This window comes from Bombina bombina, chromosome 4 (assembly GCF_027579735.1).
Source record: "Bombina bombina isolate aBomBom1 chromosome 4, aBomBom1.pri, whole genome shotgun sequence".
NCBI lineage: Eukaryota > Metazoa > Chordata > Amphibia > Anura > Bombinatoridae > Bombina > Bombina bombina.
This window is the reverse complement of record NC_069502.1, coordinates 833,445,383-833,462,563: the sequence shown is the minus strand read 5'-3', so window position 1 is coordinate 833,462,563 and position 17,181 is coordinate 833,445,383. Positions and strand designations below refer to the sequence as shown.

Sequence of the window (17,181 nt, the reverse complement as noted above, 5' to 3'; positions counted from 1 at the left end):
CTGTGCCCTGTATTCCTCAGACACATCACACATGTACACTCACCTGTGCCCTGTATCTCTCAGACACATCACACATGTACACTCACCTGTGCCCTGTATTCCTCAGACACATCACACACGTACACTCACCTGTGCCCTGTATCCCTCAGACACATCACACACGTACACTCACCTGTGCCCTGTATCCCTCAGACACATCACACACGTACACTCACCGGTGCCCTGTATCTCTCTGACACACGTCACACTAGTACACCTACCTGTACTTATATTGTCAGATATTTCCTGCTTTGCAGCTTCTGGCATATTTGCTAGCCCCTGATCTTCTGTTTGTTCTGTGTTACATAAAATGTTAGCATCTTTTACACCAACAAAAATATCAGTAATAGAAATAAATGATTCTTTGCATGGTATCTTTGTAAAAGTTAGTTTAAAACAAAATGTGAAAAACTGTAATTTAAGTTAAAAGCACCCGAGCCTACTTCAGTAGCAGTCACATCTGGAAGAAACATCCCATGAAATGACATCAGCACAACAGTAAATACAACCTGTGTCATACAGTAAAGGGAGTTAGCTGGGAATCAATTACTTTACTTGCTACAAATACAGTCTCATTGTAACCAATCAGAATTCCCATATAAGACGTATTACAGAGTTCTGTGAGGTTTTAAAAATAAAATCCATTTCCCATTGGTTATTAAAACCTCACTATAGCCCAGGTAATTATCTTAACTTGTATTGCCTGTGTGAGAGAGTACCACAGTGATATGATAGAGACATCAAATATATAAAGGGATTTATATAGTTCAAGACAAAAGTATTTTCTCTTTAATAAAAGAGTAAAAATAATAGAAATAATGCAAGTTATCAAGTTTAACCTTTTCACTACTGAGCCATTTCATACCCTTATGCTGAAGCAGTTTTCAGTCTTTTGCATTCATTCGGCTAGATTACGAGTTTTTGTCGGTAAGACTTGCGGTGCTAACGAGCCTTTTTTTCTCACCGCTCACTTAAGACAGCGCTGGTATTACGAGTTTTCTGAATGGCTGCGTTAGCCGCAGAAAAGTGAGCGTTGAGCAAAATTTAGCTCCACATCTCAATTCAATACCAGCGCTGCTTAAGTCAGCGGTGAGCTGGCTAAACGTGCTCGTGCACAATTTCCCCATAGGAAACAATGGGGCTGAGCCGGCTTAAAAAAAAACTAACACCTGCAAAAAAGCAGCGTTCAGCTCCTAACACAGCCCCATTGATTCCTATGGGGAAATACCTTTTATTTCTACATCTAACACCCTAACTTGAACCCCAAGTCTAAACACCCCTAACATTACACTTATTAACCCCTAATCTATCGCTGACACCTGCATTATATTTATTAATTACTAATCTGCCGCTCCGGACACCGCCGCCACCTATATTATACCTATGAACCCCTAATCTGCTGCCCCTAACATCGGCGCCACCTACATTATTATTAAACCCTAATCTGCCACCCCCAATGTCATCGCTACCTACCTACAATTATTAACCCCTAATCTGCCACCCCCAACGTCGCCGCCACTATAATAAAGTTATTAACCCCTAAACCTAAGTCTAACCCTAACCCCCCTAATTTAATTATAATTTAAAATAATCCAAATAAAATTAATACAATTAAATAAATTATTCCTATTTAAAACTAAATACTTACCTGTAAAATAAACCATAAGCTAGCTACAATATAAATAATAATTACATTGTAGCTAGTTTAGGGTTTATTTTTATTTTACAGGCAACTTTGTATTTATTTTAACTAGGTACAATAGTTATTAAATAGTTATTAACTATTTAATAACTACCTAGCTAAAATAAATACAAAAGTACCTGTAAAATAAATCCTAACCTAAGTTACAATTACACCTAACACTACACTATAATTAAATGAAATCCATAAACTAAAAACAATTAAATACAATTAAATCAAATAAACTAAAGTACAAAAAAAACCAAACACTAAATTACAGAAAATAAAAAAATAATTAAAATTTTTTAAACTAATTACACCTACTCTAATCCCCCTAATAAAATAAAAAAGCCCCCCAAAATAATAAAAATTCCTACCCTATACTAAATTACAAATAGCCCTTAAAAGGGCCTTTTGTGGGGCATTGCCCCAAAGTAATCAGCTCTTTTACCTGTAAAAAGAAAATACAATACCCCCCAACATTACAACCCACCACCCACACACCCAACCCTACTCTAAAACCCACCCAATACCCCCTTAATAAAACCTAACACTAACCCCTTGAAGATCACCCTACCTTGAGACGTATTCACCCAACTGGGCAGAAGAGGTCCTCCAGACGGCCAGAAGTCTTCATCCGATCCGGGCAGAAGAGATCCTCCAGACGGCCAGAAGTCTTCATCCGATCCGGGCAGAAGAGGTCTTCCAGACGGCCAGAAGTCTTCATCCAGGCAGCATCTTCTATCTTCATCCATCCGGAGCGGGTCCATCTTCAAGACATCCAACGCGGAGCATCCTCTTCCATCCGACGACTAACACTAAATGACGGTACCTTTAAGTGACGTCATCCAAGATGGTGTCCCTAAGTGACGTCATCCAAGATGGTGTCCCTTCAATTCCGATTGGCTGATAGAAGGTAGAAAAAAATCCTATTGGCTGATGCAATCAGCCAATAGTATTGAACTTCAATCCTATTGGCTGATCCAGTCGGCCAATAGGATTGAGCTCGCATTCTATTGGCTGTTCCAATCAGCCAATAGAATGCAAGCTCAATCCTATTGGCTGATTGGATCAGCCAATAGGATTCTTTCTACCGTAATTCCGATTGGCTGATAGAATTCTATCAGCCAATCAGAATTGAAGGGACGCCATCTTGAATGACATCACTTAAAGGTACCGTCATTTAGTGTTAGTCGTCGGATGGAAGAGGATGCTCCGCGTTGGATGTCTTGAAGATGGACCCGCTCCGCTCCGGATGGATGAAGATAGAAGATGCTGCCTGGATGAAGACTTCTGGCCATCTGGAAGACCTCTTCTGCCCGGATCGGATGAAGACTTCTGGCCGTCTGGAGGATCTCTTCTGCCCGGATCGGATGAAGACTTCTGGCCGTCTGGAGGACCTCTTCTGCCCAGTTGGGTGAAGACGTTTCAAGGTAGGGTGATCTTCAAGGGGTTAGTGTTAGGTTTTATTAAGGGGGTATTGGGTGGGTTTTAGAGTAGGGTTGGGTGTGTGGGTGGTGGGTTGTAATGTTGGGGGGGTATTGTATTTTTTTTTTACAGGTAAAAGAGCTGATTACTTTGGGGCCATGCCCCGCAAAAGGCCCTTTTAAGGGCTATTTGTAATTTAGTATAGGGTAGGGATTTTTATTATTTTGGGGGGCTTTTTTATTTTATTAGGGGGATTAGATTAGTTGTAATTAGTTTAAAATTCTTGTAATTATTTTATTATTTTCTGTAATTTAGTGTGTTTTTTTTGGTACTTTAGTTTATTTAATTTAATTGTAATTAGTTGTATTTAGTTTAGGGATTTAAATTAATTATAGTGTAGTGTTAGGTGTAATTGTAACTTAGGTTACGATTTAGTTTACAGGTACTTCTGTATTTATTTTAGCTAGGTAGTTATTAAATAGTTAATAACTATTTAATAACTATTGTACCTAGTTAAAATAAATACAAAGTTGCCTGTAAAATAAATATAAACCTAAGATAGCTACAATGTAACTATTAGTTATATTGTAGCTAGCTTAAGGGTTTATTTTATAGGTAAGTGTTTAGTTTTAAAAAACAGAATTTATGCTTACCTGATAAATTACTTTCTCCAACGGTGTGTCCGGTCCACGGCGTCATCCTTACTTGTGGGATATTCTCTTCCCCAACAGGAAATGGCAAAGAGCCCAGCAAAGCTGGTCACATGATCCCTCCTAGGCTCCGCCTTCCCCAGTCATTCGACCGACGTAAAGGAGGAATATGCATAGGAGAAATCATATGATACCGTGGTGACTGTAGTTAGAGAAAATAATTCATCAGACCTGATTAAAAAACCAGGGCGGGCCGTGGACCGGACACACCGTTGGAGAAAGTAATTTATCAGGTAAGCATAAATTCTGTTTTCTCCAACATAGGTGTGTCCGGTCCACGGCGTCATCCTTACTTGTGGGAACCAATACCAAAGCTTTAGGACACAGATGATGGGAGGGAGCAAATCAGGTCACCTAGATGGAAGGCACCACGGCTTGCAAAACCTCTCTCCCAAAAATAGCCTCCGAAGAAGCAAAAGTATCAAATTTGTAAAATTTGGTAAAAGTGTGCAGTGAAGACCAAGTCGCTGCCTTACATATCTGATCAACAGAAGCCTCGTTCTTGAAGGCCCATGTGGAAGCCACAGCCCTAGTGGAGTGAGCTGTGATTCTTTCAGGAGGCTGCCGTCCGGCAGTCTCATAAGCCAATCGGATGATGCTTTTAAGCCAAAAAGAGAGAGAGGTAGAAGTTGCTTTTTGACCTCTCCTTTTACCAGAATAAACAACAAACAAGGAAGATGTTTGTCTGAAATCCTTTGTAGCCTCTAAATAGAATTTTAGAGCACGAACTACATCCAAATTGTGCAACAAACGTTCCTTCTTTGAAACTGGATTCGTCTTGTAGAAAGGATAGAATCTTAGGAATCTTAATCTTGTTCCATGGGAATCCTTTAGATTCGCACCAACAGATATATTTTTTCCATATTTTATGGTAAATTTTTCTAGTTACAGGCTTTCTAGCCTGAATAAGAGTATCAATGACAGAATCTGAGAACCCACGCTTTGATAAAATCAAGCGTTCAATCTCCAAGCAGTCAGTTGGAGTGAGGCCAGATTCGGATGTTCGAACGGACCTTGAACAAGAAGGTCCTGTCTCAAAGGTAGCTTCCATGGTGGAGCCGATGACATATTCACCAGGTCTGCATACCAAGTTCTGCGTGGCCACGCAGGAGCTATCAAGATCACCGAAACCCTCTCCTGATTGATCCTGGCTACCAGCCTGGGAATGAGAGGAAACGGTGGGAATACATAAGCTAGGTTGAAGGTCCAGGGCGCTACTAGTGCATCCACTAGAGTCGCCTTGGGATCCCTGGATCTGGACCCGTAGCAAGGAACCTTGAAGTTCTGACGAGACGCCATCAGATCCATGTCTGGAATGCCCCATAATTGAGTTATTTGGGCAAAGATTTCCGGATGGAGTTCCCACTCCCCCGGATGAAATGTCTGACGACTCAGAAAATCCGCTTCCCAATTTTCCACTCCTGGGATGTGGATTGCAGACAAGTGGCAGGAGTGAATCTCCGCCCATCGAATTATTTTGGTCACTTCTTCCATCGCCAGGGAACTCCTTGTTCCCCCCTGATGGTTGATATATGCAACAGTCGTCATGTTGTCTGATTGAAACCTTATGAATTTGGCCTTTGCTAGTTGAGGCCAAGCCTTGAGAGCATTGAATATCGCTCTTAGTTCCAGAATGTTTATCGGGAGAAGAGATTCTTCCCGAGACCATAGACCCTGAGCTTTCAGGGGTTCCCAGACCGCGCCCCAGCCCACCAGACTGGCGTCGGTCGTGACAATGACCCACTCTGGTCTGTGGAAGCTCATCCCTTGTGACAGGTTGTCCAGGGTCAGCCACCAACGGAGTGAATCTCTGGTCCTCTGATCTACTTGGATCGTCGGAGACAAGTCTGTATAATCCTCATTCCACTGTCCGAGCATGCACAGTTGTAATGGTCTTAGATGAATTCGCGCAAAAGGAACTATGTCCATTGCCGCAACCATCAAACCTATTACTTCCATGCACTGCGCAATGGAAGGAAGAAGAACAGAATGAAGTACTTGACAAGAGCTTAGAAGTTTTGATTTTCTGGCCTCTGTCAGAAAAATCTTCATTTCTAAGGAGTCTAATATTGTTCCCAAGAAGGGAACTCTTGTTGACGGGGATAGAGAACTTTTTTCTACGTTCACTTTCCACCCGTGAGATCTGAGAAAGGCTAGGACAATGTCCGTATGAGCCTTTGCCTGTGGCAGAGACGACGCTTGAATCAGTATGTCGTCCAAGTAAGGTACTACTGCAATGCCCCTTGGTCTTAGCACCGCTAGAAGGGACCCTAGTACCTTTGTGAAAATCCTTGGAGCAGTGGCTAATCCGAATGGAAGTGCCACAAACTGGTAATGATTGTGCAGAAAGGCGAACCTTAGGAACCGATGATGTTCCTTGTGGATAGGAATATGTAGATACGCATCCTTTAAATCCACCGTGGTCATGAATTGACCTTCCTGGATGGTAGGAAGAATTGTCCGAATGGTTTCCATTTTGAACGATGGAACCCTGAGAAATTTGTTTAGGATCTTGAGATCTAAGATTGGTCTGAATGTTCCCTCTTTTTTGGGAACTATGAACAGATTGGAGTAGAATCCCATCCCTTGTTCTCCTAACGGAACAGGATGAATCACTCCCATTTTTAACAGGTCTTCTACACAATGTAAGAATGCCTGTCTTTTTATGTGGTCTGAAGACAATTGAGACCTGTGGAACCTTCCCCTTGGGGGTAGCTCCTTGAATTCCAGAAGATAACCTTGGGATACTATTTCTAGTGCCCAAGGATCCAGAACATCTCTTGCCCAAGCCTGAGCGAAGAGAGAAAGTCTGCCCCCCACCAGATCCGGTCCCGGATCGGGGGCCAACATCTCATGCTGTCTTGGTAGCAGTGGCAGGTTTCTTGGCCTGCTTACCTTTGTTCCAGCCTTGCATTGGCCTCCAGGCTGGCTTGGTTTGAGAAGTATTACCCTCTTGCTTAGAGGATGTAGAATTTGAGGCTGGTCCGTTTCTACGAAAGGGACGAAAATTTGGTTTATTTTTAGCCTTAAAAGACCTATCCTGAGGAAGGGCGTGGCCCTTTCCCCCAGTGATATCTGAAATAATCTCTTTCAAATCAGGGCCAAACAGCGTTTTCCCCTTGAAAGGTATGTTAAGCAATTTGTTCTTGGAGGCACATCCGCTGACCAAGACTTTAGCCAAAGCGCTCTGCGCGCCACAATAGCAAAACCTGAATTTTTCGCCGCTAATGTAGCTAATTGCAAAGTGGCATCCAAAGTAAAAGAGTTAGCCAATTTAAGAGCTTGAACTCTGTCCATAACCTCCTCATAAGAAGATTCTTTATTGAGCGACTTTTCTAGTTCATCGAACCAGAAACACGCTGCTGTAGTGACAGGAACAATGCATGAAATTGGTTGTAGAAGGTAACCTTGCTGAACAAACATCTTTTTAAGCAAACCCTCTAATTTTTTATCCATAGGATCTTTGAAAGCACAACTATCTTCTATAGGGATAGTAGTGCGTTTGTTTAGAGTAGAAACCGCCCCCTCGACCTTGGGGACTGTCTGCCATAAGTCCTTTCTGGGGTCGACCATAGGAAACAATTTCTTAAATATAGGGGGAGGGACAAAAGGTATGCCGGGCCTTTCCCATTCTTTATTTACAATGTCCGCCACCCGCTTGGGTATAGGAAAAGCTTCGGGGGGCACCGGGACCTCTAGGAACTTGTCTATCTTACATAATTTCTCTGGAATGACCAAATTGTCACAATCATCCAGAGTAGATAACACCTCCTTAAGCAGAGAGCGGAGATGTTCCAATTTAAATTTGAATGTAATAACATCAGGTTCAGCTTGATGAGAAATTTTTCCTGAATCTGAAATTTCTCCCTCAGACAAAACCTCCCTTGCCCCTTCAGACTGGTGTAAGGGCATGTCAGAACCATTATCATCAGCGTCCTCATGCTCTTCAGTATCTAAAACAGAGCAGTCGCGCTTACGCTGATAAGTGGGCATTTTGGCTAAAATGTTTTTAATAGAATTATCCATTACAGCCGTTAATTGTTGCATAGTAAGAAGTATTGGCGCACTAGATGTACTAGGGGCCTCCTGAGTGGGCAAGACTGGCGTAGACACAGGAGGGGATGATGCAGTACCATGCTTACTCCCCTCACTTGAGGAATCATCTTGGGCATCATTTTCCCTAAATTGTTTGTCACATACATCACATCTATTTAAATGAGAAGGAACCTTGGCTTCCCCACATACAGAACATAGTCTATCTGATAGTTCAGACATGTTAAGCAGGCATAAACTTGATAACAAAGCACAAAAAACGTTTTAAAATAAAACCGTTACTGTCACTTTAAATTTTAAACTGAACACACTTTATTACTGAATATGAAAAAAAGTATGAAGGAATTGTTCAAAATTCACCAAAATTTCACCACAGTGTCTTAAAGCCTTAAAAGTATTGCACACCAAATTTGAAAGCTTTAACTCTTAAAATAACGGAACCGGAGCCGTTTTTACATTTAACCCCTATACAGTCCCTGGTATCTGCTTTGCTGAGACCCAACCAAGCCCAGAGGGGAATACGATACCAAATGACGCCTTCAGTAAACTTTTTCTGTGTATCTGAGCTCCTCACACATGCATCTGCATGCCTTGCTTCCCAAAAACAACTGCGCATTAGTGGCGCGAAAATGAGGCTCTGCCTATGATTAGAAAAGGCCCCCAGTGAAAAAGGTGTCAAATACAGTGCCTGCCGTTTTTTTAACATAATTCCCAAGATTAAAATAACTCCTCAAAGCTATAATCTATTAAAAATGCTTATAAAGTAATCGTTTTAGCCCAGAAAAATGTCTACCAGTCTTTAAAGCCCTTGTGAAGCCCTTTGTTCTTATTAAGAAAATGGCTTACCGGATCCCATAGGGAAAATGACAGCTTCCAACATTACCAAGTCTTGTTAGAAATGTGTCATACTTCAAGCAGCAAAGTCTGCACACTGTTTCCCCCAACTGAAGTTAATTCATCTCAACAGTCCTGTGTGGAAACAGCCATCGATTTTAGTAACGGTTGCTAAAATCATTTTCCTCTTACAAACAGAAATCTTCATCTCTTTTCTGTTTCAGAGTAAATAGTACATACCAGCACTATTTTAAAATAACAAACTCTTGATAGAAGAATAAAAACTACATTTAAACACCAAAAAACTCTGAGCCATCTCCGTGGAGATATTGCCTGTGCAACGGCAAAGAGAATGACTGGGGAAGGCGGAGCCTAGGAGGGATCATGTGACCAGCTTTGCTGGGCTCTTTGCCATTTCCTGTTGGGGAAGAGAATATCCCACAAGTAAGGATGACGCCGTGGACCGGACACACCTATGTTGGAGAAATAGGAATAACAGAATTTATGTTTACCTGATAAATTACTTTCTCCAACGGTGTGTCCGGTCCACGGCGTCATCCTTACTTGTGGGATATTCTCTTCCCCAACAGGAAATGGCAAAGAGCCCAGCAAAGCTGGTCACATGATCCCTCCTAGGCTCCGCCTACCCCAGTCATTCGACCGACGTTAAGGAGGAATATTTGCATAGGAGAAACCATATGTTACCGTGGTGACTGTAGTTAAAGAAAATAAATTATCAGACCTGATTAAAAAAACCAGGGCGGGCCGTGGACCGGACACACCGTTGGAGAAAGTAATTTATCAGGTAAACATAAATTCTGTTTTCTCCAACATAGGTGTGTCCGGTCCACGGCGTCATCCTTACTTGTGGGAACCAATACCAAAGCTTTAGGACACGGATGAAGGGAGGGAGCAAATCAGGTCACCTAAATGGAAGGCACCACGGCTTGCAAAACCTTTCTCCCAAAAATAGCCTCAGAAGAAGCAAAAGTATCAAATTTGTAAAATTTAGAAAAAGTGTGCAGTGAAGACCAAGTCGCTGCCTTACATATCTGATCAACAGAAGCCTCGTTCTTGAAGGCCCATGTGGAAGCCACAGCCCTAGTGGAGTGAGCTGTGATTCTTTCAGGAGGCTGCCGTCCGGCAGTCTCATAAGACAATCGGATAATGCTTTTAATCCAGAAGGAGAGAGAGGTAGAAGTTGCTTTTTGACCTCTCCGTTTACCAGAATAAACAACAAACAAAGACAAAGTTTGTCTGAAATCCTTAGTAGCTGCTAAGTAAAATTTGAGAGCACGAACTACATCCAAGTTGTGCAACAAACGTTCCTTCTTTGAAACTGGATTAGGACACAAAGAAGGCACAACTATCTCCTGGTTAATGTTTTTGTTAGAAACAACTTTTGGAAGAAAACCAGGTTTAGTACGCAAAACCACCTTATCTGCATGGAACACCAGATAAGGAGAAGAACACTGCAGAGCAGATAATTCTGAAACTCTTCTAGCAGAAGAAATTGCAACCAAAAACAAAACTTTCCAAGATAATAACTTAATATCAACGGAATGTAAGGGTTCAAACGGAACCCCCTGAAGAACTGAAAGAACTAGGTTGAGACTCCAAGGAGGAGTCAAAATTTTGTAAACAGGCTTGATTCTAACCAGAGCCTGAACAAAGGCTAGAACATCTGGCACAGCTGCCAGCTTTTTATGAAGTAACACAGACAAGGCAGAAATCTGTCCCATCAAGGAACTTGCAGATAATCCTTTTTCCAATCCTTCTCGAAGGAAGGATAGACTCTTAGGAATCTTAACCTTGTCCCAAGGGAATCCTGCAGATTCACACCAACAGATATACCAAATTATGTGGTAATTTTTCTGGTTACAGGCTTTCAGGCCTGAACAAGAGTATTAATAACAGAATCTGAGAACCCTCGCTTTGATAAGATCAAGCGTTCAATCTCCAAGCAGTCAGCTGGAGTGGGTCGAACGGACCTAGAACAAGAAGGTCTCGTCTCAAAGGTAGCTTCCATGGTGGAGCCGATGACATATTCACCAGATCTGCCTACCAAGTCCTGCGTGGCCACGCAGGAGCTATCAAAATCACCGACGCCCTCTCCTGATTGATCCTGGCTACCAGCCTGGGGATGAGAGGAAACGGCGGGAACACATAAGCTAGTTTGAAGGTCCAAGGTGCTACTAGTGCATCCACTAGAGCCGCCTTGGGATCCCTGGATCTGTACCCGTAGTAAGGAACTCTGAAGTTCTGACGAGAGGCCATCAGATCCATGTCTGGAATGCCCCACGGTTGAGTAACTTGGGCAAAGATTTCCGGATGGAGTTCCCACTCCCCCGGATGCAATGTCTAACGACTCAGAAAATCCGCTTCCCAATTTTCCACTCCTGGGATGTGGATAGCAGACAGGTGGCAGGAGTGAGACTCCGCCCATAGAATGATTTTGGTCACTTCTTCCATCGCTAGGGAACTCCTTGTTCCCCCCTGATGGTTGATGTATGAACTTGGCCCTCGCTAGCTGAGGCCAAGCTTTGAGAGCATTGAATATCGCTCTCAGTTCCAGAATATTTATCGGTAGAAGAGATTCTACCCGAGACCAAAGACCCTGAGCTTTCAGGGATCCCCAGACCGCGCCCCAGCCCATCAGACTGGCGTCGGTCGTGACAATGACCCACTCTGGTCTGCGGAAGGTCATCCCTTGTGACAGGTTGTCCAGGGACAGCCACCAACGGAATGAGTCTCTGGTCCTCTGATTTACTTGTATCTTCGGAGACAAGTCTGAATAGTCCCCATTCCACTGACTGAGCATGAACAGTTGTAATGGTCTTAGATGAATGCGCACAAAAGGAACTATGTCCATTGCCGCTACCATCAAACCTATCACTTCCATGCACTGCGCTATGGAAGGAAGAGGAACGGAATGAAGTATCCGACAAGAGTCTAGAAGTTTTGTTTTTCTGGCTTCTGTCAGAAAAATCCTCATTTCTAAGGAGTCTATTATAGTTCCCAAGAAGGGAACCCTCGTTGACGGAGATAGAGAACTCTTTTCCACGTTCACTTTCCATCCGTGAGATCTGAGAAAGGCCAGGACAATGTCCGTGTGAGCCTTTACTTGAGGAAGGGACGACGCTCGAATCAGAATGTCGTCCAAGTAAGGTACTACAGCAATGCCCCTTGGTCTTAGCACCGCCAGAAGGGACCCTAGTACCTATGAGAAAATCCTAGGAGCAGTGGCAAATCCGAAAGAAAACGCCACGAACTGGAAATGCTTGTCCAGGAATGCAAACCTTAGGAACCGATGATGTTCCTTGTGGATAGGAATATGTAGATACGCATCCTTGAAATCCACCTTGGTCATGAATTGACCTTCCTGGATGGAAGGAAGAAGTGTTCGAATGGTTTCCATCTTGAACGATGGAACCTTGAGAAACTTGTTCAAGATCTTGAGATCTAAGATTGGTCTGAACGTTCCCTCTTTTTTGGGAACTATGAACAGATTGGAGTAGAACCCCATCCCTTGTTCTCCTAATGGAACAGGATGAATCACTCCCATTTTTAGCAGGTCTTCTACCCAATGTAAGAATGCCTGTCTTCTTATGTGGTCTGAAGACAACTGAGACCTGTGGAACCTCCCCCTTGGAGGAAGCCCCCTGAACTCCAGAGAATAACCTTGGGAGACTATTTCTAGCGCCCAAGGATCCAGAACATCTCTTGCCCCAGCCTGAGCGAAGAGAGAGAGTCTGCCCCCCACCAGATTCGGTCCCGGATCGGGGGCCCGCATTTCATGCTGTCTTGGTAGCAGTGGCAGGTTTCCTGGCCTGCTTTCCTTTGTTCCAGCCTTGCATAGGTCTCCAGGCTGGATTGGCTTGAGAAGTATTACCTTCCTGCTTAGAGGACGTAGCCCTTGGGGCTGATCCGTTTCTGCGAAAGGGACGAAACTTAGGTTTATTTTTGGTCTTGAAAAGACCTATCCTGAGGAAGGGCGTGGCCCTTGCCCCCAGTGATATCAGAGATAATCTCTTTCAAGTCAGGGCCAAAGAGTGTTTTCCCCTTGAAAGGAATGTCAAGCAATTTGTTCTTGGAAGACGCATCCGCTGCCCAAGATTTTAACCAAAGCGCTCTGCGCCACAATAGCAAACCCAGAATTTTTTCGCCGCTAACCTAGCCAATTGCAAGGTGGCGTCTAGGGTGAAAGAATTAGCCAATTTAAGAGCACGAATTCTGTCCATAATCTCCTCATAAGAAGAAGAATTACTAAAAATCGCCTTTCCTAGCTCATCAAACTAGAAACACGCGGCTGCAGGGACAGGGACAATGCATGCAATTGGTTGTAGAAGGGAACCTTGCTGAACAAACATCTTTAGCAGACCTTCTAATTTTTTATCCATAGGACTTGGAAAGCACAACTATCTTCTATGGGTATAGTGGCGCGCTTGTGTAGAGTAGAAACCGCCCCCTCGACCTTGGGGACTGTCTGCCATCAGTCCTTTCTGGGGTCGACTATAGGAAAACAATTTTATAAATATGGGGGGAGGTACTAAAGGTATACCGGGCCTGTCCCATTCTTTACTAACAATGTACGCCACCCGCTTGGATATAGGAAAAGCTTCGGGGGGCCCCGGGGCCTCTAAGAACTTTTCCATTTTACATAGTGGTTCTGGAATGACCAGATAATCACAATCATCCAAATTGGATAACACCTCCTTAAGCAGAGCGCGGAGATGTTCCAACTTAAATTTAAAAGTAATCACATCAGGCTCAGCTTGTTGAGAAATGTTTCCTGAATCTGAAATTTCTCCCTCAGACAAAACCTCCCTGGCCCCCTCAGACTGGTGTAGGGGCCCTTCAGAAACCATATCATCAGCGTTCTCATGCTCTACAGAATTTTCTAAAACAGAGCAGTCGCGCTTTCGCTGATAAGTGGGCATATTGGCTAAAATGTTTTTGATAGAATTATCCATTACAGCCGTTAAATGTTGCATAGTAAGGAGTATTGGCGCACTAGATGTACTAGGGGCCTCCTGTATGGGCAAGACTGGTGTAGACGAAGGAGGGGATGATGCAGTACCATGCTTACTCCCCACACTTGAGGAATCATCTTGGGCATCGTTTTTACTAAATTTTTTTATGACATAAAATACATATAGTTAAATGAGAAGGAACCTTGGTTTCCCCACAGTCAGAACACAATCTATCTGGTAGTTCAGACATGTTAAACAGGCATAAACTTGATAACAAAGCACAAAAAACGTTTTAAAATAAAACCGTTACTGTCACTTTAAATTTTAAACTAAACACACTTTATTACTGCAATTGCGAAAGAGTATGAAGGAATTGTTCGAAATTCACCAAAATTTCACCACAGTGTCTTAAAGCCTTAAAAGTATTGCACACCAAATTTGGAAGCTTTAACCCTTAAAATAACGGAACCGGAGCCGTTTTTATATTTAACCCCTTTACAGTCCCTGGAATCTGCTTTGCTGAGACCCAACCAAGCCCAAAGGGGAATACGATACCAAATGATGCCTTCAGAAAGACTTTTCTATGTATCAGAGCTCCACACACATGCAGCTGCATGCCATGCTGTCCTCAAAAACAAGTGCGCCATACCGGCGCGAAAATGAGGCTCTGACTATGATTAGGGAAAGCCCCTAAAGAATAAGGTGTCAAAAACAGTGCCTGCCGATATAATCATATCAAAATACCCAGAATAAATGATTCCTCAAGGCTAAATATGTGTTAATAATGAATCGATTTAGCCCAGAAAAAGTCTACAGTCTTAAAAAGCCCTTGTGAAGCCCTTATTTACTATCTTAATAAACATGGCTTACCGGATCCCATAGGGAAAATGACAGCTTCCAGCATTACATCGTCTTGTTAGAATGTGTCATACCTCAAGCAGTAAGAGACTGCACACTGTTCCCCCAACTGAAGTTAATTGCTCTCAACAGTCCTGTGTGGAACAGCCATGGATTTTAGTTACGGTGCTAAAATCATTTTCCTCATACAAACAGAAATCTTCATCTCTTTTCTGTTTCTGAGTAAATAGTACATACCAGCACTATTTTAAAATAACAAACTCTTGATTGAATAATAAAAACTACAGTTAAACACTAAAAAACTCTAAGCCATCTCCGTGGAGATGTTGCCTGTACAACGGCAAAGAGAATGACTGGGGTAGGCGGAGCCTAGGAGGGATCATGTGACCAGCTTTGCTGGGCTCTTTGCCATTTCCTGTTGGGGAAGAGAATATCCCACAAGTAAGGATGACGCCGTGGACCGGACACACCTATGTTGGAGAAAATTTATTTAATTGTAGTAATTTTATTTCGATATTTTTACATTATATTTAAGTTAGGGGGGTTAGGGTTAGACTTAGATTTAGGGGTTAATACATTTAATATAGTGTCAGCGACATTGGGGGCGGCAGATTAGGGGTTAATACATGTAGGTAGGTGTAGGCGATGTTAGGGACGGCAGATTAGGGGTTAATAAAATTCAACTAATGTTTGCGAGGCGGGAGTGCGGCGGTTTAAGGTTTAATATATTTATTAAAGAGGCAGCAATGTCCGGTCGGCAGATTAGGGGTTAAAATTTTTAGTTAAGTGTTTGGGATGTGGGGGGGGGGGGGCTCGGTTTAGGGGTTAATAGGTAGTTTATGGGTGTTAGTGTACTTTTTAGCACTTTAGTTAAGAGTTTTATGTTATGGCGTTAGCCCATAAAACTCTTAACTACTGACTTTTAAATGCGGTAGGAGTCTTGACAGGAGAGGCTGTACCGCTCAGTTTTTCCAAGACTCCTAATACCGGCGTTAGGAAAATCCCATTGAAAAGATAGGATACACAATTGACATAAGGGGATTTGCGGTATGCTCGAGTCGCGGAAAAAAAGTGAGCGGTACACCTGTACCTGCCAGAATCGTAATACCAGCGGGCGTTAAAAAGCAGCGTTGGGACCTCTCAACGCTGCTTTTTAAGGCTAACGCAAGACTCGTAATCTAGGCGATTGTATTTAGAACTCAGCACTACATTAGTAATATCACAATCACCACAAATAACAGGTGAGTTTTCATCTATGTGTTTTATTGAGGGGGAATAGGGACTCTAAAAGTGAGACACGTCACACATATACACACTCACCTGTGCTATTCTAGTATTCCAACAGCCCTTGGAAACATGCACAGACACACAACACAATCTCCCTCACACACACACAGTAAAATCCTGATTATTTTATACAAACATATACAATATTAGAGAGGGGATCGTGGTCTTTCTTACTAAGGGTCAGATTACAAGTGGAGCACAATTTAATGCTCCCGCTTGTTAACTGCGCTAGAAGTACATTTTTTGTGTGGGTTGCGCTCATATTATGAGTTGAAAGTAAACTGTTAGCTCACGCGCTAACCCGAAGAGCATAAAAAGCTGAAATCAGGATATTGTGCATGCAATAACCTATTCCTCCATAGAAGTTAATGGAGTAAAAACGGGGGTGGGGGGGTACCCTACTGGCGCACAAACCTGATCCCATATTCTCAAGTGCTCTAACATGACACGAAAATATAAATTTCTCCAACATAGGTGTGTCCGGTCCACGGCGTCATCCTTACTTGTGGGATATTCTCTTCCCCAACAGGAAATGGCAAAGAGCCCAGCAAAGCTGGTCACATGATCCCTCCTAGGCTCCGCCTACCCCAGTCATTCTCTTTGCCGTTGTACAGGCAACATCTCCACGGAGATGGCTTAGAGTTTTTTAGTGTTTAACTGTAGTTTTTATTATTCAATCAAGAGTTTGTTATTTTAAAATAGTGCTGGTATGTACTATTTACTCAGAAACAGAAAAGAGATGAAGATTTCTGTTTGTATGAGGAAAATGATTTTAGCAACCGTTACTAAAATCCATGGCTGTTCCACACAGGACTGTTGAGAGCAATTAACTTCAGTTGGGGGAACAGTGAGCAGTCTCTTGCTGCTTGAGGTATGACACATTCTAACAAGACGATGTAATGCTGGAAGCTGTCATTTTCCCTATGGGATCCGGTAAGCCATGTTTATTAAGATAGTAAATAAGGGCTTCACAAGGGCTTATTAAGACTGTAGACTTTTTCTGGGCTAAATCGATTCATTATTAACACATATTTAGCCTTGAGGAATCATTTAATCTGGGTATTTTGATAAGATTATATCGGCAGGCACTGTTTTAGACACCTTATTCTTTAGGGGCTTTCCCAAATCATAGGCAGAGCCTCATTTTCGCGCCAGTGTTGCGCACTTGTTTTTGAGAGGCATGACATGCAGTCGCATGTGTGAGGAGCTCTGATACATAGAAAAAGACTTTCTGAAGGCGTCATTTGGTATCGTATTCCCCTTTGGGCTTGGTTGGGTCTCAGCAAAGCAGATACCAGGGACTGTAAAGGGGTTAAAG

At 42.8% G+C, this 17,181-nt stretch overlaps 1 protein-coding gene across 1 annotated transcript in view; it reads right to left on the bottom strand.

The window, feature by feature from the left end:
* LOC128657946 (oocyte zinc finger protein XlCOF7.1-like) overlaps positions 1 to 17,181 on the bottom strand; it is a 198,719-nt gene that overhangs the window by 49,764 nt on the left and 131,774 nt on the right. The window contains exon 9 of the mRNA XM_053712371.1: positions 261 to 335. Within this exon, the coding sequence (XP_053568346.1) occupies positions 261 to 335 (75 nt within the window). The remainder of the gene's footprint in view (positions 1 to 260; positions 336 to 17,181) is intronic.